The sequence below is a fragment of the Mus caroli genome, unplaced genomic scaffold, assembly GCF_978045245.1.
Source record: "Mus caroli unplaced genomic scaffold, Mus_caroli_1 scaffold_12, whole genome shotgun sequence".
Taxonomy (NCBI): domain Eukaryota; kingdom Metazoa; phylum Chordata; class Mammalia; order Rodentia; family Muridae; genus Mus; species Mus caroli.
The window spans coordinates 54,125,112-54,151,003 of NW_028227267.1; the positions used below are offsets into that span (position 1 = coordinate 54,125,112).

The 25,892-nt window shown below is 41.5% G+C and overlaps 1 protein-coding gene across 1 annotated transcript in view; it reads right to left on the reverse strand.

Moving 5' to 3' along the window:
- Window positions 1-25,892, reverse strand: part of Micu2 (mitochondrial calcium uptake 2) — a 78,962-nt gene that overhangs the window by 52,339 nt on the left and 731 nt on the right. Inside the window, exon 2 of the mRNA XM_021182414.2 lies at window positions 550-688. Coding sequence (XP_021038073.1) covers window positions 550-688 — 139 coding nt within the window. The remainder of the gene's footprint in view (window positions 1-549; window positions 689-25,892) is intronic.

Consider the following 25,892-nt stretch of genomic DNA (forward strand, 5'->3'; position numbering starts at 1 on the left):
TGACCAGCTTGAGTTCCAGGCCTGACTTCCTTTAGTGATAAACAGCAGTTTGAAGGTATAAGCTGAATAAACCCTTTCCTCTCCAACTTGCTTCTTGGTCATGATGTTTGTGCAGGAACAGAAACCCTGACTAAGAGTCACTGTTTTTTTTTTTTCTCATTTAGAAAAAGCCATATACAATAACTACTTTTAAGCGGATACACATGAAAGTTTATAACTGTCACATTACAACAAGAAGATGCCCAATACAAGGAATAGGGATCATTCAAATGCAAAAAAGCTGTCACAAATTTTTTTTTTTTTTTTTTTGGTTTTTCAAGACAGGGTTTCTCTGTATAGCCCTGGCTGTCCTGGAACTCACTCTGTAGACCAGGCTGGCCTTGAACTCAGAAATCCACCTGCCTCTGCCTCCTGAGTGCTGGGATTAAAGGTGTGCGCCACCACGCCTGGCTCAAGCTGTCACAAATTTTGAAAACAAGCTTCCCAACCCTCATGTTTAAGATTTGAAAACAAACCAAAACAAACAACATAAAATAGCACAGCACTCACGCTCCACTTGCTCAAACATGACTGAGAAGAGGAAGTCTCGGGGTGTCATGTAATACTCTCCGTCGTGCTCCAGGGATGAAAACTGCATGAACCGCTGTTTGCGGAGAGAAAGTTTCTCTATTGGTCCCAAATAATTTTTCTAAAAGAAAAAGAAATAATAATTTAAGTTTTTCAGTATGATTTCCAAACTTAAGTATCTCCAGAATTATCTTTAAAGGAAGTTAGGACTGACAACCACCAAAGTTTACATTACTCATGTAACAAGTATCAGCTAAGTCCCTACATTTGTAGGCACCAATTATGACTAATTGGAGCAAAGTTACTCTGAAGCATAAGAATGACACTCACAAGTATGTGAAGTCACAGAGACAGGGGGAACTGACACAGAGAGCACAGATGGGGGTGGGCAGTCTCCTAGGTGAGACAGGGCTGTTTTTTGAAGGGATGACATTCACAGAGGTCATGTAAGGGGTTAGTGAGTTGTGCTTTCCCAAGGAAGGAACAAGGAGGCGCAGAAAGCCACTGCCACCACAAGAGAGTGGCGGATGCTCACACCAGACAGATGTGGGTAGTAGGGCACGCACAGCTGCACTCTCATACAACTAAGAAAGGATGCGCATGGGCCAACATTACTGGTGCTGGAGTTTTCCAGGCTTTAGGACCCAGCTTTCCCAACAGCTGGATGACAGCGCTGACATCTCTAACTAAGCTTTCTGCTCCACTAAAGTCACAGTCTGTGACACCGCAGTAGACAACAACACTGAAGCCTAGGTGGAGCTCTTTCCATATGCTTTCGTCAACCTCCAACTCAGAACCACATTCTGAAGAGACAACTCTTGAGGAGGTGCCATTTTATGAAGCTGGATGGTTGATTGTGTTGTTTGCATGCATTTACATTTTGGCAAAGTATCTTAGTTTCTAGTGAACAACAACAAAAAGATAGAGGAAATAAGGATCCTTTTTACTAGTAATTTCTGAGCTTGACATTTGCATAGAATTGTAGGTTACTGCCACATAAATAACTCCTAAATGTGACTGAGCTACAGGCGTGACTCTCCACCAGCAGATGGTTTGAAACCCTTCAATACCCTCTACTAGCACCCTTGCAATTTAGTTTGCTATGGTAGCTTTCTAAATTTCTGTTACTCCCCAGGATAAACAAGTCCACTGTACTAGACCAAGGCCTTTAAATCCCCATTCTGAGCACCCATGCTCTATGCTCACCTCTCACTGAGGCTGAGTTCTCCGTCATCACTAGTCAGCAGCTCTTTTCTAGTTCCTTTATGAAGGATACAGTGGATGCTCCCACCCACAGCTTACTGCCAGGCCTCCCTTTCCTCATCGCTGCTTTACCTTCTCTGAAGTAAACACTTAATTGAGCCTGTGCTAATTTCAGAAAAGTCCTAGAAGAGTCAGAATACATATGAACCAAGTGCATGATTGTGTAGCAGAAAATATCTGCAGCAAGAAGCCCATTAAGCGAATGGTGTGTCTATGTCAGGCCGTGAGCACCATAAGCATGTCCTCTAACCCTCAGAATGCCCGGCTGTAACCTATTTTTAAAAAGAAGGAGTCTAGGCTTGTTAAGGTCAACAAGCTCGTTTAGATGAATGCAGTAGGCACTGATGGCACAGGCCATATGCCACCAACCTCTCAATGTCCAACACGTTCCCATAGCAGCTCCTATGAGAGAAAAATGCAGTATGATGATAAGACTTCACGAGAGAGAGGACAGAAGCCAGATTCTAGAGACTCACAAAGAAAAGGATTAGAATTAGCCATTCTCCAAGCCCCAGGCTAAATGCTGCCCATTTCCTAACTAGCATGCATTACTTTCCTGGTTGTATCAAATTTGAGTAGAATGTCCTGAATAGATCGGTTTGCTGTTACACATTTAAGCAGAGGGGAAAGAAGGCCTTTGAAATGATCACTTTGCAAGCTAATGTACCAACACAGTTTTGTTTGGGATATTTTTTTCCTATCAAACAGTAGTCAACTTTTAAAAGTACAGTTTGAAGGTTCACAGTGACACGTTTATCTTATATAAGGAGCCCTGGCTTGTAAACGCCAGCTCGAGGGCTTTAGTCTTTATTTGGTCGGCTTTACTTGCTTTACCTCACGTTCAAAACTATTTTGGCCAGATCTCAAACCTACTACAAGGTTTCAATGGTCAAGAAAGCATTATTAAGAGGAGAAAAATGCTTTACTGTGTGACTTTCTAAGGATGTACTATTGCAACTCCCAAGCTCTTTCTGCCTAGCTTTCAAGTAGACCATTGGGTCTGAAGTGATGCTTCAGCCTGTCTCACTCTGATGTGTAGCATATTAGCTGTGTATGCAGGAGTACAGTTGTGTATAAGCCATCTCTCCACCCCAAGACAAATGCCTTAAGTGCCTGTCAGTGACCCTCAGGGCCAGAGCCTCAGAAGAAGTTCATCCTCAAGACATAAAGGTCAGCTGAAAAACCAAGAGCAAACAAAAACCAACAACTTTGTGAGCGGTTCTGATTTCTTCCTCACATCTTCATTGGCTGAACTATGGGTGTCTTGAGGTCTGCTTCTGCTGATGAAAAGGTCTGTCTCAAGCAAGGCATACATGGTGGCATATGCCTGTGACCCCCGCTCTAGAAAGGCTGACACAAGACTATGAGCCTGTCTGAGGAACCATGGGTAGGAAACCATGCAAGAAAGTGATTGCTCACAGTTGTTCATATACAAACACTAGTGATGGTCAGGAGCAGCACATTCAGTTATAGAATTCAGACACACACACACACACACACACACACACACACACACACACACACAGTCTTGAACCACAGGGGATAGGAAGCCCAGAGTTCCCTAGTCACACAAAGCTTTCCACAATAGCTTTAATTTTCCAACATGGTAGGCAAAATTAGTGATAAAAAGTTGGCATTCTGTCTGCCTGTTTACTTTTGGGTAGCTACTGGCTACCCAAAACAGCTAGTCAGGCTGTTCGCACACTCTCATGTGCAGTGATAAAAAGATGTAAATTCTCAGTATTAAGTCTGTGTGATTATAACTGCCCCATATTTCTAGTTTTGTGCTATTCTGAATTCGGGTAGTTATTCTATATATAATTCCTAGACAAATATTCAATCTCTATGAAGTTCCCATAAGTGAGGTCCTGGGAAGATAAAAGGCAGACTGATGCTGAGACACTTAATTTTTACAAGAAGACAGACTAAGCCAGAGTGATAGCTGATACATCATATCTGAGGTAGATAAGGAACCAGTGGAAAATTTTAATTGTTCAGACTTTATACAAAGTCTAACTCCATACTTTTTATTTTGATAAGGGTGTGACATGGTTGTTAAATCCTTTTAAACTTCTAAATTCATTTAAAGGTATGGAATAGTTAAAAATTTCTTACACCAAGTTTGAACCATTTGCGAAGTATTCATTAATGTTATATATTATATACTCCATTTTAAGCTTCTTAAAATTTTTGTTTTTGTCTTTTTTACAACTAAATTAAATTAATTTTAATTAAAAACACTTCTGTAAATTTGTATTTTACTATAATTATTTTAAAACCTTATTATAAAAAACACTGTAAATAAAAAAATCATACAAAGACTAAACAATATATATGTAAATACCACAAACATCTATTGGGTCACAGGCTTATCAGCATGACAGTTCATTTTTACTAAGCACAATGCATGTGTAAATGGATCATTTCAAATGTTTTCTCTCTTGTTTGTTTTAATCAACTGTGTATTTTACACTGAAAAACCACATAAATGCTAGAGTTCAGTACACTAAACAGCTGTAGGGAGGCCAGTGAGGTAGGAAAGAATATAAAACACAGGGCTGAAAAGGTTTGGGCCAACCAAGGTTACCACAGCCAACCAATGGCCCCTATGTACATACATGAATAACTTTCAGAAGCCACTTAGAAAATGTTGCTCAAAATGAAGGCAGATGAAGTATTGCTTAAAAGCATTTAACACAAATCTTTTATGAGAAAAATACCTTCTAACAAATGCAACCTGAGTTATCTGGGAGATTCACTGACATGACAGACCTCACACTTTACTGTGCTGTATAAGCCAGCATCGCTGTCTGACTCACTAGACATCCAAAGCACTTTGTAGAATGTATGCTGTAGACAAATATCAGGGCTTTGTTTATATAAACTGCAAATGATTAGAGCTATGAGTGAAACCAGAGCGTCTTTTGGAAAAGTACAAGTAGACAGAGTTCTACATTGCCGTGAATACTGTTACACGTCAAATAAAACGAAATCACAAGGTTCTCATGCTTTCATCTTCCCAATAATGTCAACACACACGTTTTAGGAGCTCACTATTAGTTCATTCTTTGTCATAACGAGGCACCAGGAAAAGAATCTATGTGAGCAAAAAATTCAGTGCACTGACACATCGATTTGGGATTTCAAGACATTGAGAAAAATGTGTCCGAAGTCATATTCTAAGATTAAATCAATTGCTTACAAAAATAGTAAGTTATCCTAAGGCAAATGATTAAGGCTGCTGCTCATACCTAAAGTCCTTGTAAGCACCAGGGTCGCTTCAGTGCTAATGGCTCTGATCAGCACCTGAGGAAGCTGGAGGCACCGGGTGTACTGGTCCCACTTCCTATCCACGCTGGGTTCTGTGTTTTACTCTCATTTTATAGAAGAATCCAGGAAATAAAATCTGGAGTCACTGGATCCAAATGCTAGTTTTCTTCAACCCAAACAAAACAAAAAATCAGCGCAATGCACCTCCTGAAGACAACTCTTGCTTAAAGCCAAAGTCATCTAAAAAATTTACAAAGTCATGAGCTCAGGAAGCAAAAGTTCTTAGTTGTTTCTAACTTCCCAAAAAACCTAATACCCAAAGTTAAACAGCCATGCTAAAATGTAAGGTTTTAAGCTTGCCTTAAAGGATTTCCATACAGTACACTTGTGTCTGAAAGTGCAGGGTAACCCAGGCAGACCCGGTCTCCTCTTGCAGGGGGAACAGTGTGGTGCATGAATTCACCAGTGACCTCCTGAGCCACCGCAGATGATGGAGTTGCCAGGCACAGGCTACCGTTGCTTGACTTGGCGGGCCACCCCTCCTGCAGCTTGCACTTGTGAGGTGGTGAGGGGCAGATGAAGGGGTGTCTGCTTCTGGTTTGTACAAAGCCAAGGAAAGACAAGTACTTCCTATTCCTACATCATGTCCCCATCACTGTGCCCACCAAAGGCCCAAAGTCAGCCTTTTCCTCCCATGTCCTGTCCAGGCAAGGGCCAGCATCATTGTGGCCAGAATAATTGTGACCTAGGAACTATGAAGCTAAACTGGCAGGTACCCCAAAATGATGGAACAGATGAAACAAAAGGCACCCCCCAATACACTATGGATATAACTCCCAACCTGAGCACAGGGAGAACTTCCAAGCATATTTAGGCCATAGGTTATGTCCCAGTGTCGTCAGCTGCACTGTACATGTACTCAGGTACTATACAGCAGATGCCACCAACACTGCTGTGTTCTTCAACTGAGAGCATAATGCAAAGAGAAAAGTACTTAGGTCAGGGCGGATAGGATCAGGAAATACAGTCACATCATTTTTTGGTAAATAACATAATTAGCTAGAATGTCTGTTTAAAATCTAAGATAAGGCCTATATAAAATTCTGTGGGGGAAAAACTAAGGCAAAGGCAGCAGGGATCAATGAAAACCACATTTCAAAAGAAAATGGGAGATTCTGAAGTCAGTGAGGCAAATGGATGTCTAGAGAGCACAGCAGTCATACTGGAAAACAGATCTGTCTGGTCAAGCTAAATAAAAACAGAGAAAAAGACCACTACAAATCGAATGGAAAACTATTTGTTCTCACTGCCCTGTATGTGTGCATGCATGTTTTACATCTCATGAGAGACTGATCAATTTTAGTCTTTTAAAATAGGCTTTCAAATATGATATCCTTATTGCTGGATTCAACCTTGTAAAGCTTGTTTAAACACACACACACACACACACACCCCTCAAAAAGCTATAGTACAGGGTTAGATAGAATTAGCTCTAAGAATTCTTAAAATGGCCAGCAAGATGGCTGTGCAGGCAAAACTGCTTGCTGCCAACTCTTATGACCTGATTAAATCTGCAAAGCCTACACTGCAGAGGGAAAAAGCTGTCTCCTGCTAGCTCTCCTCTGGCCTCCATGAGAGTATATCCTTCTCAAGCCCATAGAACAAAATGTTAACCAAACAACCCAGAGCCATATTGTCCTTGTACTGTAATGTGTGGCACTGAGGGTGGCGGTGGCAGCAGCAGCAGCAGCAGGAGGAGGAGGAGGAGGTGGTGGTGGTGGTGTGGGCTCTGTCTGTACACCCACCCATTGTGTATCAGCACTAAACTTATTTAACCTGGGAGACTGGAAATTTTTGTCTCTTCTTACTTCAACCTGTTCGTTATAAACAGAACTATTCCAGAAGGAATGGATAAACACTACTAACCTTACCCTTTATCTGAACAAGGTTTCACAAGGTGCTTCTACAAATCGACTCTGTTGGCTAGTGTATACAGTTACATATAAATAGGAGGACTCTACTGCAAAGCAGCTGTCTGAGGAGCCAGCTCCTAGGGAAGGAAGAGGGAGGGATAGAATGCAGGGCTGAGATCAAAGGGCTGCTCAGGGCCTGCTGGAGGCTGCTACCCTAAACCTAGGGAGAACGTCAGAGACTTTCTAGGTGGGAGATGGTGAGTGGGGGAAACTCTTCCCATCACCCCCAGGACTGCTCCTCAAACCTGCATCTAAGACTAAATATGTGGGAAAGAAGGAACCAAAAAGAAAAAAAAAATGCTGGGATTTGGGGCAATACTGCCCATGTGAGAACTGCCCACATGGTTCTAGTTATATACAAAATGCGCCATGGATTTCAAGGATTACGTGTAATGCAGTAAAAAATGTGACAAAGGAATTAAGAGCAGTGAGTGATGGGAAGCGGATGAAAGAGATCTTTGAAAGCTGATGACTTCTGTTAAAACATTTCACTCATTTATTGCCTTTAAAGCAACAGGTGCTTCACCCTTCTGTCTCTACTTTTTATCCATGAAGTGACAAATTACAAAAAGTAAGTTCTCTGCTCTTTGTTGAACATTCTTTGGCCTCTGCTTTTCTCAAGAATAAAGTGGGAACAGGAAGGGCCTTTCTTACAGTATTACAGCTTTCAGAATGTCCAACACACACACACTGCGTTAGACAAAATATAGTAAGAAAGACCTATTCATTTGGGGCCCTTATTTTGGAATTGGTAATAATCTGGATGAAATAAAATTGCTTTGCCTCTGAACATTCTGTACCATGACTGAATGTCTTCTCTTAAAGAAAACTTTACGATTGGAAATTTTCACTCATTACAAATTTTCTACTTTGTTCCGGATGAAGGAGACTTTATTGTATATGAAACAAAATACTCCAGACTAAATTAGAAATCTTCACTGCATGAGTTATGTCTCATGGTAAATTCTACAGTGACAGAGCCTTGGCCAAGGAGACAAGGCTATTCTCAGAACCCTGGGGCATGGGGCGCCTCTGGTGCTTCGCTGCTGATTGTCTAGTGATGGCATTCCAGACTTCTCTTGAAGTAGGAGAGTGAAGGTGGCTTTCCGTAGACAGGCACAGTAAGAAGAAATGGCTATGTGTTATACATTGTTATATTTTATTCCTATTGGTGTAACACGCACATTCTCATGTACTTCATCCCCACCCCACCAAAAGGCGCTGATGAGAAAAGAAAACACACCTTCTCTTTTATTGTTTTTTCCTAGCACAGTACTCACTTTCCTTCTCCACTACTGCCTTCTAAGAGCCGCACTGTAACTTTTGTGATCTAAACAAAGAGTGCATGGCTTAGGTTAAAAATCTCAACATGACCCTAAAATATGACCAGTGTCATTCATTTCAATTTAATTAAATAACCTTTTCCTTAAGAAACAGTTGAATTACCTTGGCTTCTTCCCTATAGAACAGCAGGTAAACACTAATGTGTGAACGTTTCCTACAATTACTAACACCAACCTACTGAACAAGCCGCACGTCTCCTGCGACAGAGCACCAAGCAGAGATTCAGAAGGCTCTCCACTTCCTAGGGACTGCAGTGGACAGCAGCAGCAGCATCTACCTGGTGCGTGTACCGTAAGAATAACAGTTAACTCCAATCATTATTTTTACAGGTTAGTCAATTAATTAATTAATTAATTAATTAATCAATCAATCAATCAATCATGGCATTTTGGCTTTCTGTTTTTTATAAGATACACACTGGACTAGGACTAGTATATTTAAATATTTTTGCAAATAGATTTATGAATAAAGCTAGTAACAGGTTTGGTATCAGGACATTTGTGTGAGGTGTGGGCCCTTTTCCCTAGGCATCTAAGGAGATGCTGAGCAGTTAAGAAGAAACTTTTGTGACAGAGATTCTGATCTAATAGACGAACCACAGGTAGTCACACAAACAGCTCTTGGGAAGTAGAGCTTAGGGGAGCTGGGAATGTTGTGGGGACTAAGTCAGGAACAGAAGCCTCAGGTGGGGACCACAGCACTCGGGATAGTGTGTCCTGCAGTGTGTGACACAGTTTGGAGCAAGGAAGGGCTGGATTAAAGGATTCCCTCTTTGCTTCCCACCCCTTCCTGGAACAGCTGCAGTCTGGCCATGGCATCTCCTAGCTGGGGCTGCAGAAGGAGAGTGACTCATTCGGAGGTTATTTTGCCGTGTGTTCCCCGTGCTCCCACATTCTCAGTACTCCCTCATCCCTCACACCCTGTATCCTGACCCTTGGCCAACGGCTGTGGGCTTCATTTTCTCCCTCAGCTTAAGAGGAAACAGTGAGGTGGCTTTTCAGAGTTCACTGCTGACTAGTGACAGCGATCTCTCAGTACCCACACCTAATTCCATAAAACCCTGAAATTATTAAAAAACAACAAGCAACCTGGTATGTACGTTGACTGCATATAAATGAGCACCCATTCAAAACAAAACAAGAGTAGAAGTTCTAAAACACTTCCAGGTAAATGGCAAGATTATGAAAGCTTAAATGTATTCAGTCTAAGTTTCACTAAAGAAGTACACACATGAAGAAAAAGAGAAAAAACAAAGACAAAGCCCACGTTTTCACTGATAGTGCATTCTTTAATGAGTTGGCTTCCATGTAAGAAGCTAACCTATAAGGCACTGTGGGTCGCAGTTCTGACTGCTGCTGTCAGGACTGCTGGATAACTGATCTGGATTGCTGGCGTGTCCTTTGCCAACACTCAAACCACTGCCTTTGATCGACTGCAGTGATCCTTTCCAGAAGACACATTGACCATTTATTTGCTTCTGACTGTAATGAAATGCGTGACAAAGTTAGTTAGGCACGCAATACAGTCTCTTGTTCCTCGTCTTTCCCCCACACTGGGTAACTTCCTTGTTAGGAATTAATTTACTTCCTCCAAGAGTCCTTCCTGGGGTAAGCACCTGGGCTAGGTGTCCTTGTGAGGACATTTTTTTTTTTTTATGTAAATCAGTGCTCCAATGCCCTATATTGGAACTGTCTGCCCTTACTGGAGTACTCCAAGAACAGGAAATGCCTTGTTTCTCTTGCCCCCACTGTCCAGTACACAGTTAACACTGTTTGTGCTATGACGATACATACCACGAACCAATGGATCTTTGTGAATTGTAACCAGTTAAATTTAAAGTTGCTATTAAAAATAACTTTAAGAAAGAGTTTAGTTGGGCTGGAGAGATGGCTCAGTGGTTAAGAGCACTGACTGCTCTTCCAGAGGTCTCGAGTTCATTTCCCAGCAACCACATGGTGGCTCACAACCATCTGTAACGAGATCTGACACCCTCTTCTGCAGTGTCAGAAGACAGCTACAGTGTACTTAACATATAATAAATTAAATCTTAAAAAAAGAGAGTTTAGTTTCAGAACCAATATAGTAAAATCTGTTTTTATGTATAATTCTTAACATTTATAATGTATTAAATTTATAATGTATTAAAAGTTTTAGCTACCTGTGTGTTCTGCCACGTGGAATTTCACTAAATATCCACACAGAAATAAAGGCTCTTTGTATTCATTTTATTACAAACACAAATTATGCATTCTTAGTACTGCAGATTTTCAAATGCTTTCATAAAAGGAAAAGAGGAAAGGCAGCCATGGACAGGTGGTGGCTGTGCTGACGACCCCAGAGGGTACCGCCTTGGTTCTGTTTAGCATAGGGGCCATGAAATGACCCTCTCGGAAACAGGGCACTTGGAACCTGGATTACACCAGCTGTCTCACACCCCCGTAAATCTCAATGAATGATCTGATGGATTTCAGGCCTGCTACCATGCTTAGTTTAGGCCTTAATGGATTTTTCCCACTGCTTCATCTTTGAGTCTTCGGTAGCCTGAAATACAATTTTCCTGAAACAGCTCTATGAGGACACATCTGCAGGAAATGCTGAGCAGAGGAGCAGCACCAGCAGTACCGAGACGCTGTTCACATTCTGTGGACTCATAGCAGAGTCCCCAGCCATGCAAAGGCTACATGAACCACAGGCTACACGTGTGCAATGCAAATAGCAAAGAACAGGATTTTACCGCACATTGGTGAATTATTTCTTGTTCAGGCAAAGACTTCTCGGGACCTGCTGTGCACAAATGCAGTAAAGTCTCCTAAGTCTACCAATACTCCCTTTCTGCTTCCCATCACCTTTTCAACAGAGTTCATGATGACATATGAATGCTTTTAGTAATTTTGAAGATACTTTGATAAGGATTGTTTTAAAACTCTGTAATAGAATTTGCTGTATAATCCCTGAAAAGAAAAAAAAAACCTTTTTGGTTTTAAGCAAAACAAAAATAAAACTGCTCAGCAAGTGAGCCAGCTTCCTTTAACAGGCACTACCACAGCTAGGATTCAGTCTCTGCAGCTTTTATAAATGAGGTCACATGGGCATATGTGAGCTCTTTACCTTAAGTGCAAACACAAGGAAGCAGCAGCATAAAATTGCCAGAGAAGCTGAGCTATGTCTCACAACTGCATCTTAGTACTTGGGATACTGAGGTAGCTGGTCAGCTATGAGTTCCAGACCAACCTGGGCTACAGTGGGATTCTGTTTCAAATAACTGTTTCAAACCAAAGTAATCCCAAACAACACACACACACACACACACACACAGATACACACACCAAAACAAAACAAAACAAAACAACAAACATCTGCCAGTGATTCAAGAACCAAGTTTGGGGAGTTGGTCACATGCAGTCAGGAGCCTGGGCCAAATGAAGCTCTTCAGAGGTATGCCAATCACAAGAAAACCAAGAACAATTCCCCGAAATGCTTCAAAATTAAAAACAAAACTATTTCTTTCCTTTCTTTCTGGAGACAGGGTTTCTTTGTGTAACAGCCCTGACTGTCCTGGAATTCGATTTATAGTCCAGGCTGGCCTCGAACTCACAGAGACCTGCCTGTCTCTGTTTCTGCCTTCCAAATGCTGGCAGACATGCCAGCACGTACCACAACTGCCTGGCTAAAGCCTATATTTTTTAACAGTTTATTTTTAATTACATACGCGCATGTGTGTGTGTGTGTGTGTGTGTGTGTGTGTGAACATGTAACCTGAGTCAGGTGTAGGCTCCTGAACTCTTACATTAGAAACAAAGCCAGTGGGGTGGAAAGATGCCCAGTGGTTAAGAGCTCTTGCTGTCTCAAAAAACCAACAATAAAAAGCAAAAGCAAACATGTAAGTTGTTACAAACTGAAAGGGTAGAATGTGGACAGAGCCGGCATGTGGGTCATCTTTCTCAAGTGTTGTGAGTATAGAGTTGCATTACTACCCCTGGCTTTCTTCTACAATAACAGGCAATAATTCATTTGTTATCATTTTTTCCAATCTTTCGACTATTTGTGAAGTCTCTGGAAAAAAAAAAAAAAGCAAACCCTTTCCACATGATCTCATGGACTCAGAACATGGTCCAGTCTGCATACAGTAACACACTTGAGGTTCACGGTTTCTGCTCTGAAGTCTTAGGACATATCTTTGCTCCTTCCTGGTTCTTAAAAGTCTTGTCAGGTTTTAAATAAATTAAAAGAAACCTTTCTATTTAAGGTATAGTTCCTAAAGTTTAAGAGTAACTAGTCTTTTCAAGTTATGGCTGGAGGTGGAATTTATTTTTTCATTCCTCCTAAATTCTCTATAATATACACATATGCCAATCAAAGAGGAGATGTAAGGAATTTTTAAGGAAAGAATCCAACATCTCTAGATCTTTTCCTAACATATTTCAAGAATTGTCAGTAATTATAATATTATTTTAGTGTTCCAAAAAATAACTGTCATGGCTGTAACATAAATTTGCCTAATCACTGCTAATGGTCAAATCTACTGACAAAACACCAAGCCCTAATTTAAAAAGGAAAAAAGTTGTAGTGTTGAATATGAAGTTTCTATCACTGATAGGATAGGATTAGTCAGCACAGAGTTTCTGAGAAAGTGTCTTTCTGGAACGTATTATCCTGATTGTCCTTGCCACCCCAACCCATGTTGTTTCTTTTACGTGTAAGAGTGTCTCCATCTACTGTAACTGGAGTTACAGGTGGCTCTGAGCTGAGCTGTGGGTGCTGAGAACTAAGCCCAGTTCCTCTGTAAGAGCAGTGAGTACTCTTGACTGCTGACCCATCTCTCTAGCCTCTTGACTGTTCTCTCTTGATCCCAGTGTCTAAATTCCAATGCTTCCTTCTTACTTTTTCTGCTTGTCACTAAACTATCTTTTACACCTAGTACATCTGTGTGAGACCTACCAGAGGGGCTAAGGAAGCCTTTCCACACAGGTAGGATGCTGGCCTGGCTAACCACATGATGCTAATCAGATGAGCCTTTTGGCACTCAGCTGGTTACTGCTTTCCCTTGGCAGTATAGCAGTTACAGCTCCACCTCTGGGGCACCCACTATGCTACCCATAGACAGAGGAGTGCTGCTATACCACCAAATAGCGGTACACGGATCAGACTTCAATCCTGGAGCAATTCCTAGAACCATGTAAACCCCAGGGCTGTAGGTTTAAACATAGCAGAGATGCCTTCCTAAGAATCTGTTTTGATTTAAGCAGGACTCTTAATTCAGTGATTATGGTTAAGTGAAACTGAAAAAGACTCTGCTTTAAAAATACAAAGATGTGACTTAATCTCTTGATATCTGTACTGCATAAAGCACAGAAAGCAACCCATGTGCAGTTTCTGGTACATAATCCCAGAGTAGACAGCCAAGCTTTAGGTTGTGCCTGGCATACCTGGAGCAATGTGTTGACATACCCCTATTCTTTCCACTTAGATTTACCTAACTTAAAAGCTGATTTCCATTTCCTAGGCACATAGCAACTAAGAGATTGAGGACAAAGACACCTGGAATCTTAAGGCATGACACTCCTAGTATATAACATTATGAAGCATATAATGTGGGTAAAGGTAAGATTGGATAAGGCCTTATTCATAGGAATTCCAACTTTTACTCTACCTATCATAGACTTATGGAACTTTCATAGATGGAAATGAACATTTTTGTATCACCAGATGTACTAAAATAAGATTCACAAAATATTAAAGTTGTACTGAAATCCAGACACATTAATAATGTTACATATAGAACTGGGTTATTATAGACTTGTTGCTCCTGATATGACAAGCATCTGAGCCTTAAGCGCCTACACTGTCACATTAGTGGTTCAGGATGTGTCTATGCACTGGAAGCCCTGACATACGCAGTCCGTGAAACGCGCTACAGCAAAGCAGGAACAACTTCTTTCTTGGGCTCAGTGAGACAAACTGAGCTGTGAAAGGAAAGGGGATACCTTCTGCTTTTATCACTATCATTTGCTCTTCTCTTTTCCTTGGTCCCACAGGAAATATCCTCCAGAGACGTACAGTAAGACAAACCAGCATGGCTCTATAACGATGCAGGGAAGACAGGCTTTGATTCATGCAGGACGACCAGCTATGCCAAATCACAGATTGCCTCTAATTACAGGACGAGCTGTGCCATCTTTCTTTTCATAGTCTAGCCATTTACACTCTGATTTTTTTGACTTTCATTTGGGCTTATTAACATCAAAGGTTGTCAGCATTTATCTGTTTCCAGTCATTCTTACCTGAGGCAGTAAGATAAAAACAAAAACCCAAAGCCGCCCCAAACTTCTCTGCACTCATTAGAAAGATTTATACATTCTCTGGCCTTGTAATGTTTCATGGTTATCAAGCTTCTATATGTTGCTGTAAATTTTGTTACCAGTGGCACAGTAGTTTAAATGAACACAAATACACCCCAGCCAGGGCAGCAAGTCTCAGTTCTACTCACTGTTAATGTCTTACCATCTTTTTACTCCTTTGCACAAAAGCACATACTACAAATATAAGCACTCCTTCACTCTTGCTGTCCTGTGCTCCTGTCCTCTGCTGACTGCACATGTCTGTGGCCCTGACCTTATGCTTTTTGGTGAGACAAGCATTCTGCTTCAGCAAAGACGAGAGACTGTCACTCAGGGGACCACCGTATTTATTAGAGGAACCCGACAGTAAACTCCAGTCACAGGATCAGTTATGTTTCTACGTGAAGTGTATACCAAGCCTGTTTCCCTCTCACCTTGCTGAGTTGTGGCTCACTTGAAGCACAACCCAGGGTCTCATAGCATTAGCCGTTTTGACCTGTATTTCTTCTCCCTTAGAGCCCATACCCAGCAACAGTACTTTTCTAAGTCACTGCAGATCCTTCCAGGATCAAGTCAGCATAAGCAATATCTAAACTTAGCATCAGCACCCGTGGGATGATGCTTAGTACTGCCTTCTGAGATAGGGAGGGATCTTTGGCTTATGACAAAAGTAAATTGGACTTTCTCTTTATTTTAATGCCCAATGAAGCCTTGAAGTAGCTCCCCATAGAACTTTACTATTTAATGAGAATGTAACACTTTTTAACTCTACAGTGAAGAAACCTGACAGATACTACCTCACCATATGACGAATATTACCAGGAGACAGCTAGATTCTGTACATCCTGATCTGAGGCACTGTAAGGACAGTGTGGTTTACAGGTATTCCTGACAAAAGTACATAAACCAAAGGAAACAGTGACCAATTCTAATAGTGACATTCTAAGCATTAGCCACCACTCAGTGACAGGAGAAAATGTTTTAAGAACAGAGGAGGTCTGAAGCTAGACGGCTAGCCCACTAACTCTGAACTAAGTATAGCCTTTTTTGTTCTTTTTGTTTGCTTTTCAAGACAGGTTCCTGGTTGTTCTCAAACTCACTCTGTAGACCAGGCTATCCTCAAACTCAAGGATCCACCTGCCTCTGTGTCCTGAGTGCTGGGATTACAAGAGTGCACCGCCATGCCCGGCTGAAGTTCAGCTATTTAAGTACAGGGTAAGCAAGGCCTCTACTTATCTAGCTACTCATTTATCTATTTAACAAGTACTAAAAACAAAACAAAACAAAACAAAACAAGTACTTACTGAGCTGGGCGTGGTGGCGCACGCCTTTAATCCCAGCACTCGGGAGGCAGAGGCAGGCGGATTTCTGGGTTCGAGGCCAGCCTGGTCTACAGAGTGAGTTCCAGGACAGTCAGGGCTACACAGAGAAACCCTGTCTCGAAAAAAACAAAACAAAACAAAAGTACTTATTGAATTCCTACTATTAATCAGGATCCCCTCTAAGTACTGTTAGTAAGATGATGAATGAAAGTAAGGCAGTTATATGTAAATACTGCTGTGGTATGGCTATCAAGTATTCTGTCATAAGGCTCATATGCTAAAGGCTTCATTGTCAGCTGATGGGCTTTGAGAAGGGATTGGGTGGCTCCACTGATGAGTTCATAGGAAACTGGGGTATTAGAAAGTGGAGCCTAGGTAGAGGAAGTAGGTTACTGGAGGTGTGACTTTAGTTTTTCTTTTGCTATCAATTCCAGTCTGTATTGCCCAGCTAGTTTTGGGAGTGGGGTGTGCTCTGACATGTGGTCAGCCTACCAGAGGTCACAGGATAAAAGAAAAATGACTGTGTATAAATTGTCAATAGCTCCTAGATGGGGTGGGATTTTGTCTAGAGGCAGCCCTGCCCTCCTAACCCCCCACTGGGCTTTTGTGTAGGTGGAGCTTGCAGAGGTCTTGTGTACGCTGTCATAACTGCTGTAAAGCCACTTGTGCAATTGACCTATTGTTTGAGAAAACACTGATTCTGATATTTTCCACCATTTCTGGCCATTACAATCGTTTGAACCCCTCTTCTGAGAAGATCCCTTAGCCTTATGGGGAGGGATGTGTCAGTCATGCCCAATAAAGGTCTTAGAACTTCACAATCTCTTACTCTTTGTACATTGACCAGTCAAAGGTCTCTGCAATCTACTGCAAGAGGCTTCTTTGACGAGAGCTGAGAAAGGCTGACTTATGGGTATGACAATAAATCATCAGGAGTCATTTTAGTACTATCCATACAGCAGAACAATAGTATTGGGTTCTCCCCTAGAACCTATTTAGCCAGAGATTCTCGGTCCTTTTCAGGGCCAGGTATGAGTTTCATCCATGGAGTGGACTTCAGACCCAACCAGAAAAGAGGTGGTCACTCCCATAACCCTTGTACACTATTGCACCAGTGGGCATATCCAGTCAGGCTGGTTGGAAGAAAAACTTAAAGGGGAAATCCTGTCATCACACTGACCTAGACTGGCAGGTCATTCTTCAGGGACAGATTCCTGAGGGTGGACCAGGTGATGAGAAACAAAGAAGACAGGAAAGAAGGTCTTGTACAAGCTATGACTTAGCCAAGCAAGTTAATTAAGAAGAACAGGATCTTATACTTTCCACAGGGAGAAATGGAACAGAATCAGCAGAAAGCTACCATACAATGGGATGGAGTGAGCAGGAATCGAATCAAGCAATGTTGCATAAAGGGAACACAGGGCATCTTAAGCACATCACAGACAAAGTGCTCAGTGACCTTGGGACTGAGAACCATAGCATTTAAAGGGGGAGAAAATCAAGTTCTCAGGAGTCAAAACTGCAGTTTCCTCAAGGCCCTGGCGCCAGGCCAATACTAGCTTTTCTAAGCACACTCCCAGTTTTAGACAAGATTCTTTCTCCATAGATCAGGGCCTCAGGAAAGGCCTTGGATCCTAACATCAAACTTGCTCTTGTCCCATGAACCTACTACTACAATGCTCTGCCTCACTATAGGCCCATGGCAATGGGCTCAATGACCAGAGTGAAACCTCTGAAACTGTAAGCCAAGATAAGGCCATTCTCCTTTGCTTTTTCCTGGTGACAAAAACTGATGGACACACTTTGGAAGACACTAATAACTAAATGAGAGTGTAGGCTGGATAGAATTTTAGCAAGTATTGGATCTTGACTTTCTTTTTTAGCAAAGTCTTGCTATATAACCTAGACTGACTTGGAATCTGAGATCCTCCTAAGTTCTCTGCCTCCCAATCCTGGTATTAGTAGACTCCTCCTGCCTGTGCCTCTTGAGTGCTGGGCAAGAGACCCTTCTGACAGACAACAGTGAGAAGGACTGACACAACAGAAACTAAGTGTCACTGTGGGTGCCAACATTTTAAAATTAAAAGTCAGGTGGTGGGGGTTAATATCTTTAATCCCAGCACTCTCAAGAAAGAGGCAGGAGGATCTCTGAGTTCAAGGCCAACATGGTCTACAAAGAGAGTTCCAGGACAGCCAGGACTATACGAATTAATCCTGTCTTGAAAAAAAAACAAAACAAAAAAATCAAGAGTAATTCAAGCGTCCTACTACTGCTGCAGCCCATCTTGATGCCACTAAAATGCTCAATCATAGTAAAGAGAGAAGTGATACTGAAAATTAAAATATATGTCTAAAGATATGAGTCATGGAGGTGGCTGTAGGGGCACAGATGCAAAGATCATACTAGTACATCATTGGTAAGGGATGCTGACATTGGGTAATTTTATTATGCCTGCCAGATATTTACAAAGGTCTACCTTAAAGGTGTTTGTTGCAGGACGTAAGAGGGCAATTGCACATACGAACTCACAGCAACTCTACAGTATGCATAAGAACCAGGCAAGCTCAAGCCAGACCAAATCCCCGAAGAGATGGGGAAAAGGGCATGGAGGGAGCTGCTGGCATCTGGCTGCTGCTGAAGAGGGAGAGTCAGTTTTCTTTCCTGTTTTTGTCTTTTTTAGACAGAGTCTCTTTACATAACCCTGCCTATTCTGGAACTATGTAGAACAGCCTGTCTAGAACTCAGAGAAGCCTCTGCCTTCTGTGTGCCACTATGCCTAGTGACAGTCAGTTTTCTTTAATGGTGTGACACCTTGTCTATCAACTACACTCCAATCCAGGCCCCATAGTGCAGCCATCTCTATCTGAAGCAGAGCAGCTGTGACTACCTGTCTTAGGAGACCCTCAGAATATTGAGACCGTTGAGTTCTCTCACGGGGAAGGAAGATCACCAGATTGCCCTGGGACTCCAGGCACACCCTCCCATAGCCTCACACACTAGCTATATTTGATTCTGCCCCAGCTGCGCCTGGCCTTGGGAGATGCTCAGAGTATATACAGAAGGTAGGAAGTTAAGTGAAGTAGGAAACTCCATCTGCAGCCTTTAGGAGGTTGATGTCCATGCTAAGGTAGGACTTTTCAGCTATATGACTATTCTGTCACCACCAGTGCTTCTGCAACTGAGCAAAACAAATTTACTAACTCATTAGGCTGGACTGATGGAACTCTTCCTTTGGTTTTCTGTGCTCTATCTAGGGTGAATAGGCACTTGTTCACATCCCTCCATAAGCTCACATATTAAATCCTTTGCTATATGTAGTCAACTAAGAGCTTGGTCTCCTGAACTCTGGGGAGCTGTCTTCATTCTACACCAGTTATTTATGCATTGTTTCTCAGCTCCTCAGCCACTCTTCCCAGGTCTGGTTCATGACACTGGGGCTGGACTTAGTGAATTCTTCTCCTTTGCCATCTGGAAAAACTTTAGTCTGTCAACAGAGGACAGTTGACAGACTGAAAGACACCAGAAATAGAAAGGCATTTGTTCCTATGTCCCAGTCTATCTTATTTATTCAGAGATGGAGCCCAAAGGCCCACATCAAAGGTCAAGGCCACTTCCGATGGGTAGGTGGCTTTGGCTACACCTTCAGGAAAACATCCTTTGCACCCTGGGATTTCCAAACAGCTGTACCGAGCATCTTCTACAGCAAATCCAGAGACACCTTATGTTACACACAATTCAACTGTAGTGATTATGAAACACTGTGGAGCTAAATGACTGTATAGATCAGTTAGCCCACTCACCCTTTCTGGACATGGCAGGTGCCTATTGGTAGAAGGCTTACTATCCATGTGGTATCTATCCATGACTGCTGCAGAGGCTGACTTTCAGCTTTACGTGCCCCAACACCTTCTTCCTCTAGTGTCCACTCTTCCTTGCCTAAAGGTAGATAGTTATTTTTCAGCCCTGCTACTTTTCTGGGCTTCTTTCTCCTAACAAATTTTTAAGGGCATTGCAAAGATACAGATTTTATTCTATAACCTTCAGTTGAGGTGAGCAGTGTCACACAAACATAAGCATTTAACAAGAAATTAGACAAAAACTCCATTCATTGATTGTGTTCTGTGTGTATATGTGTGTATGTCTGTGGGGGTCAGAGAATAACTTGTAGGAACCCCATTCATTGATTGTGTTCTGTGTGTATATGTGTGCATGTCTGTGGGGGTCAGAGAATAACTTGTAGGAACTGGTTGTCTTCTTTTGCCATGTCTGTTGCAGGAATTGAGCTTAGGTTGTTAGGCTTAGTAAATGCTCCTTTACCTAGAGCCATCTTGCCAGTTCCCAGATTTAACCATTATACGACACCAAAATCTATTATCCAGCTGGCTTTTGCCATATGCCAGGACTATTTAAATGAAAAAGTGCCGGTTGTGGTGGAGGTTTGCTGAAGGAGGCAGAGGCAGGAGGATAACGAGTTCAAGGCCAGTTTAGGCTACACATGGACTGGGGAGATGGCTCATCAGTTAAGAGCACTGACTGTTCTTCCAGAGGTCCTGAGTTCAATTCCCAGCAACCACATGGTGGCTCACAACCATCTGTAATGGGATCTGGTGCCCTCTTCTGGTGTATCTGAAGATAGCTACAATGTACTTACATATAATAATAAATAAATCTTTTTAAAAAGTTAAAAAGTAATCTAATCGGTCTGAGGTTTATCAGTGGAAGCCTCTCAATTTAGTTAGAGTGAAGTCACTGACTTTACTTGAATTCTTTAGTTGGTATTTGCTATATTAAATGTGATAGCAAAAGACAGAATCTTGTAAAAAGACACATATAAATGCTAATAATATGATGTTAAAATCTCAAGAGATGAATTTTAGACTTTTGAGAAATTACATATTTATTAGGAGTGAGGCCTTATCAATTTATCTGCATATTCAGTTAAGTATTTGTAGTATTTCTATTCCAGTCACAATACACTGAGGACAACAGCAGAAAAGGGCACAGTGTCCTCCTTATTGTTTTCTAGTGTAAACATGGCATGGCACGTCTGTGGAGCTCCAAGAGTGTAACTGAGTCTATATGGGGACAATGGGGGAATTGCTCTATGCTGCTGTCTGACTTTTCTATCAATGCTAGCCCAACCAAAGCCCTTTATTAAGCAGCGCAGTTCAGTTCATTCCATCACTGTTCTATGTATCAATATGCAGAGATGAAACAGACAAATGGCCATTCCACTAGAAGACAAAATACATGCATAAGGGAAGAAAAGAAAATACTGATTCATGGAGCAGAAGTTTGTAAGGATTCATAAATAGAAATACAACTAAATCTACTAAGGGGAATAAAACACCAATGAATCTATATAATAAGGGATGTGGACTTACCCTTACTTAGAATATAGAAATACAGTAATGTCCACTGTTAAACCAAATAACTTGACTATTTAAATAGTAGAAGGCAAGTGTTTTCATTGAAAACCAAATAAAACAAAACAATACAAAAAACTGAAATGAAGCCAAGGAAACATCTAGTATCTAATATTCTATATAACCTGACAAAATTTAGAAGCAACTCACATACTGAAGAACCCTAAAGCAAATTCTACCACAAACTTCTGGCAGGAGCAGCACTGTTAGCCTATGGTACTCACTGTATGTTTTGAAACAGCAGACCCACACTTAGATAACACACATGGAGTTCAGACTCTGCACAGCTTCTTCTGTACCTCAGTCTCCTGATTAAGGTGCCACCATTCCCCAGTTACTGTGAGAACGCTGTAACTCGCTTTCAGTTCACTCATTTTCCTAAGGTCTCGATACTCTTCGCACAGAGGCCACCAAACAATATACAGCTTGAGAGGATGGCGGGCAGGGCAGGAATTGCAAGGTAACACTCTGAGATGCTGTAACGCTTATAATAGGAAAGGAACATGTCTATCATGACAGAGTTGGAGACTGTAAAAGGCTCCTGATAGGCTTCTTAAACCTTTCCAGTCCTGATCCTTTTTCACTGAAACTGTTTTTTACAAGACCCTACCTAGGTATAGAGGTATGTAAAACAGGTAGATAAACCATCTACTGACAATGTTATCAAACTGTCTTATAACAACTATCTTTTTTTTAAAGGGTTTATTTGTTTTGCTTTTTTAAGATCTATTTATTTAATGTATGTGAGTACACTGTGGCTTTCTTCACAGATACCAGAAGAGGCACAGATCCCATTACAGATGGTTGTGAGCCACCATGTGGTTGCTGGGAATTAAACTCAGAACCTCTGGAAGAGCAGTCAGTGCTCTTAACCACTGAGCCATCTCTCCAGCCTCTAACAACTGTTTTTTATACATTTTTATGATTTATTCAAGAGGAAAGCGAATCTTTGGGTAGGGATGGGAAGATGGCTCGGTTGTTAGAAGTACTTGCAGCAAGCAAGAGGACCGAAGTTCAGATCCCCCGAGTCCATCCAGATGCCATAAATGTCAGGTCAATTGGATGTGGCAGCCTGTACTTCCAGATAGAAAGGCAGATGGGTTTCTCAGAGCAATCTGGCTAGCAAGATCAGACAGAGACCCTGCTTCAAAGAATAAGGTGCAAGAGTGACTGAGGAAGATTCCTGAAATCACTTCAGACTTCTACATACACACCCATAAACACATGCACACATAAATGCAAACTACACACACACACACACACACACACACACACACACACACACACGGGGGAGGGCGGGGGGAGAGGCACAGAGAGAGACAGAGAGAGAAAACAAGAAAAATAACTTAAAACAATGGACCTTCGATATGGCGCACTGGGTAAGGGCACTTGCTACTCAGACTGAAGACCAGAGTTTCAATCACTAGACTCCCATGATGAAGGAAAGAACAGACTACAACATAACTCTATACACGCAGAGCAGTTGGACTCACACATATGAACACAAATGAATGGAATAAAAAAATTTAAAAGTAGTTAATAAGATAGATGTGGTCCTTAAATCTTGGCTGGAGATCTGGCCCTGCAGGGTGTAGTCTATTTCCAATGTTTTTCTGAAGCTGACTGATAGATACTTTGCTTTTTTAGTTATCAATGCAAACATACAACACACACACGCACACACACACACACAAGTATTTAGGGATGCTTCAGAAATTGTTGGAAATTATGTCCTAATTACAAGCAAGATTCATGTAAAGACTTTCTAAGATCAGTAACTTAAAAATTTCAAATCAAATATTTAAACACAATACAATGAACAATATAGTAATTTGATACACAATGAAAAATGATGGTAGAAACACAGTAGGTTTGTTTGTTTGTTTTTTGTTTTTGGTTCTTAAACCACTATGTTTCTGTAAGAGCAGAAATCTTTGTATGTATAGTAAAAAAAGCCACTGCAATTCATTATACACAATTGTCTGGAATCAAAGCCAGAGTGTTCAGGCCCTGGATACTGTGTGTTTAGAACAAGGTTCCAGGGAAGTTACAGATAACACCAGCGAGTACTGCTACAAACACCTGCGATGCAGTGTGTTTTATGTTTGGTTTCCCCCTCATTGGGTGCTTAGGAACCTTTTATTCTTGGCTTTTGCTTTTCTTTTCTATAATCGCACACCCAGTTATGGCCTCATATGCAAGCCAGTATGAGGGCGCCACCCGCCGTTAAACAGCTGCTCTAGTGTGCCTTGTTTGTACTCCTAATTAGATAAGTTTAAATCACTGGGTACTGGAAACAAAGTTACCTCTTCTACCTAGAATGCTTTCTGTGGGACTGGGGGTGAGGGTGAGGGTGAGAGTGAGGGTGGAGGTTCCAGTGGAAGCTGTCCAAGACTACAGAACTCCTGCAATGGCTTTTTATAGTCCTTAAGAAGTCCCACTAATATGGCTTAGGTGATTTAATGACACTCCAGGTCCCTGCACACACTGGTCTCATAGCTCACGCTTTTGCTGAATTAAACTTCCTTGTAGATCTCTGAGCAGATATTCCAATTATCTACATTCTCTTTCTGCCAAACGACTCCCACGCCGCTCCAGGATGACATTTATTTCTCATCCCTTCAGGAAACCAGGAGTGTGTTGGGTGCTCTTCTAGGACCCTCCAACGGCAGCCAGCAGTACAATATTGGATTAAAATTGCCCTCTGCTGTTAGACTTAAGTAAGCTGCCTTTCTAACACTCCCTGCACATGCCTTGGTATACAGGACTTCAATAGTTATGATGGAAAGATGGGTTACAACCTGTCAGCTGCCCTATGATCTGGATGTCTACTGCTGACCCACACAAACCACCACAGGGGGAAACAGAAAAGAGCAGGGCACCATTAACACAAGCTCTCCATGTTTACTGGAAAAGTCATTTCATGTGATGAAAGAAAATGAAAGCTAGTCTCATTATTATACTAGATCCACATATATGCAGTAAAATAAACATAAAATAAAGCTGTGTGCACTCATGTGACCAAATGGTGTCAAAGGATTAATAGGTGCCCCCTTTTGGGAAAATACATTCAAATTACTGCCCTAGAGGGGGAGATTTCAAAACACAGTAATGCTGACTGCAGTAGTTCTCAGCCACTGTAGAGGAAGGGATGCTCACTATAGGAGAGAAAGCAGAAAAGCCCGGGGTTTCAATTAGTCCAAAGAGCAGACCAAGCAGACTTGTGCCAGCAGAACTTAGAAAACAAGTGATAACGAGTCTGGGTTTCTTTAGTTAGGTGGAAGGTTACAAAGAAAATGAGCAGGCTAAGTGAGGAAAGACTCAAAATGCCACATTGGTGTGAATGATAAGCTGAAGTTCCTAATTTAAAGGGAAACAGGCTAGAAGGGAGCCAGAACACAAAGGAAACCAGAGAAAAATCTTAGAACTCAAAGGAGGTGAAATCAGCTTATAAACTGTGGAGGGAACATGGGTGGGAAGTAAATTTGGTTCCTAGACAGTGAGTGAGTCACTGGCTGAAGTTTTTTGAGTTAATAACAAGTCATGGAATGTGATTAAGGTGGCTCTATATTACAAAAATTTAAATGTGGAGGGCTGGGATGTAGTTCAGTAGTAGAGCACTTGCCTACTATATTGAAAACTCAACACCAGCAAAAAACAAAACAAAACAAAACGTGAGTTTATTATCCTAGGCACTAGTAGTTTTGGATGTTAAAGTAAAATACCACAGGGGGACTAACCTAAGGTTCTGAATAGGATGGAATTGAATATGCAAACAGAAAAACCAATAATGAACAATAAATTTGGCTGACATAGAATGAACAAAAATGTTGGGGCTGGAATGATGGCTCAGTGGTTAAGGGCACTGGCTGCTCTTATAGAGGGCCCAGGTTCAGTTCCCAGCACTCATGTGGTCCCTTAGGATCACCTGTAACTCTAGTTCTAGGGGCCCAATGCAGACTTATGGCATTTGGGCATCAGGTCTGCATTCAGTGTGCACACATACACACAGGCAAAACACTTATACATATAAAATGAAAATAAATCATAGAAAACATTAAAAAGAAGTCTATAATGCTTGTGTAGTTTTGTCCACCTCTGATGTGGTATGAGGCTGGAGTCAATGTTTGTATAAACTGTTCAATAATCAAACACTTGCCAACCTTTAATCTGTAAGGTATGCTTTTCTTTTTGTTGTATTTTAATGCTTGAGTTTTCCCACTAGAACTAGGTAACAGAAACCTAGCAAATAAGGAAAATAAAACACTGCTTTTAATTTTAAAAGCCTTAAAACCCAAAATACTGAAATGCTTCTCTCTATAAAAATCTTAGAGAGTACATTCAAACTTTCCAAGGTTTTACAAGACCAGGTTCATCTTGAAGTAGGG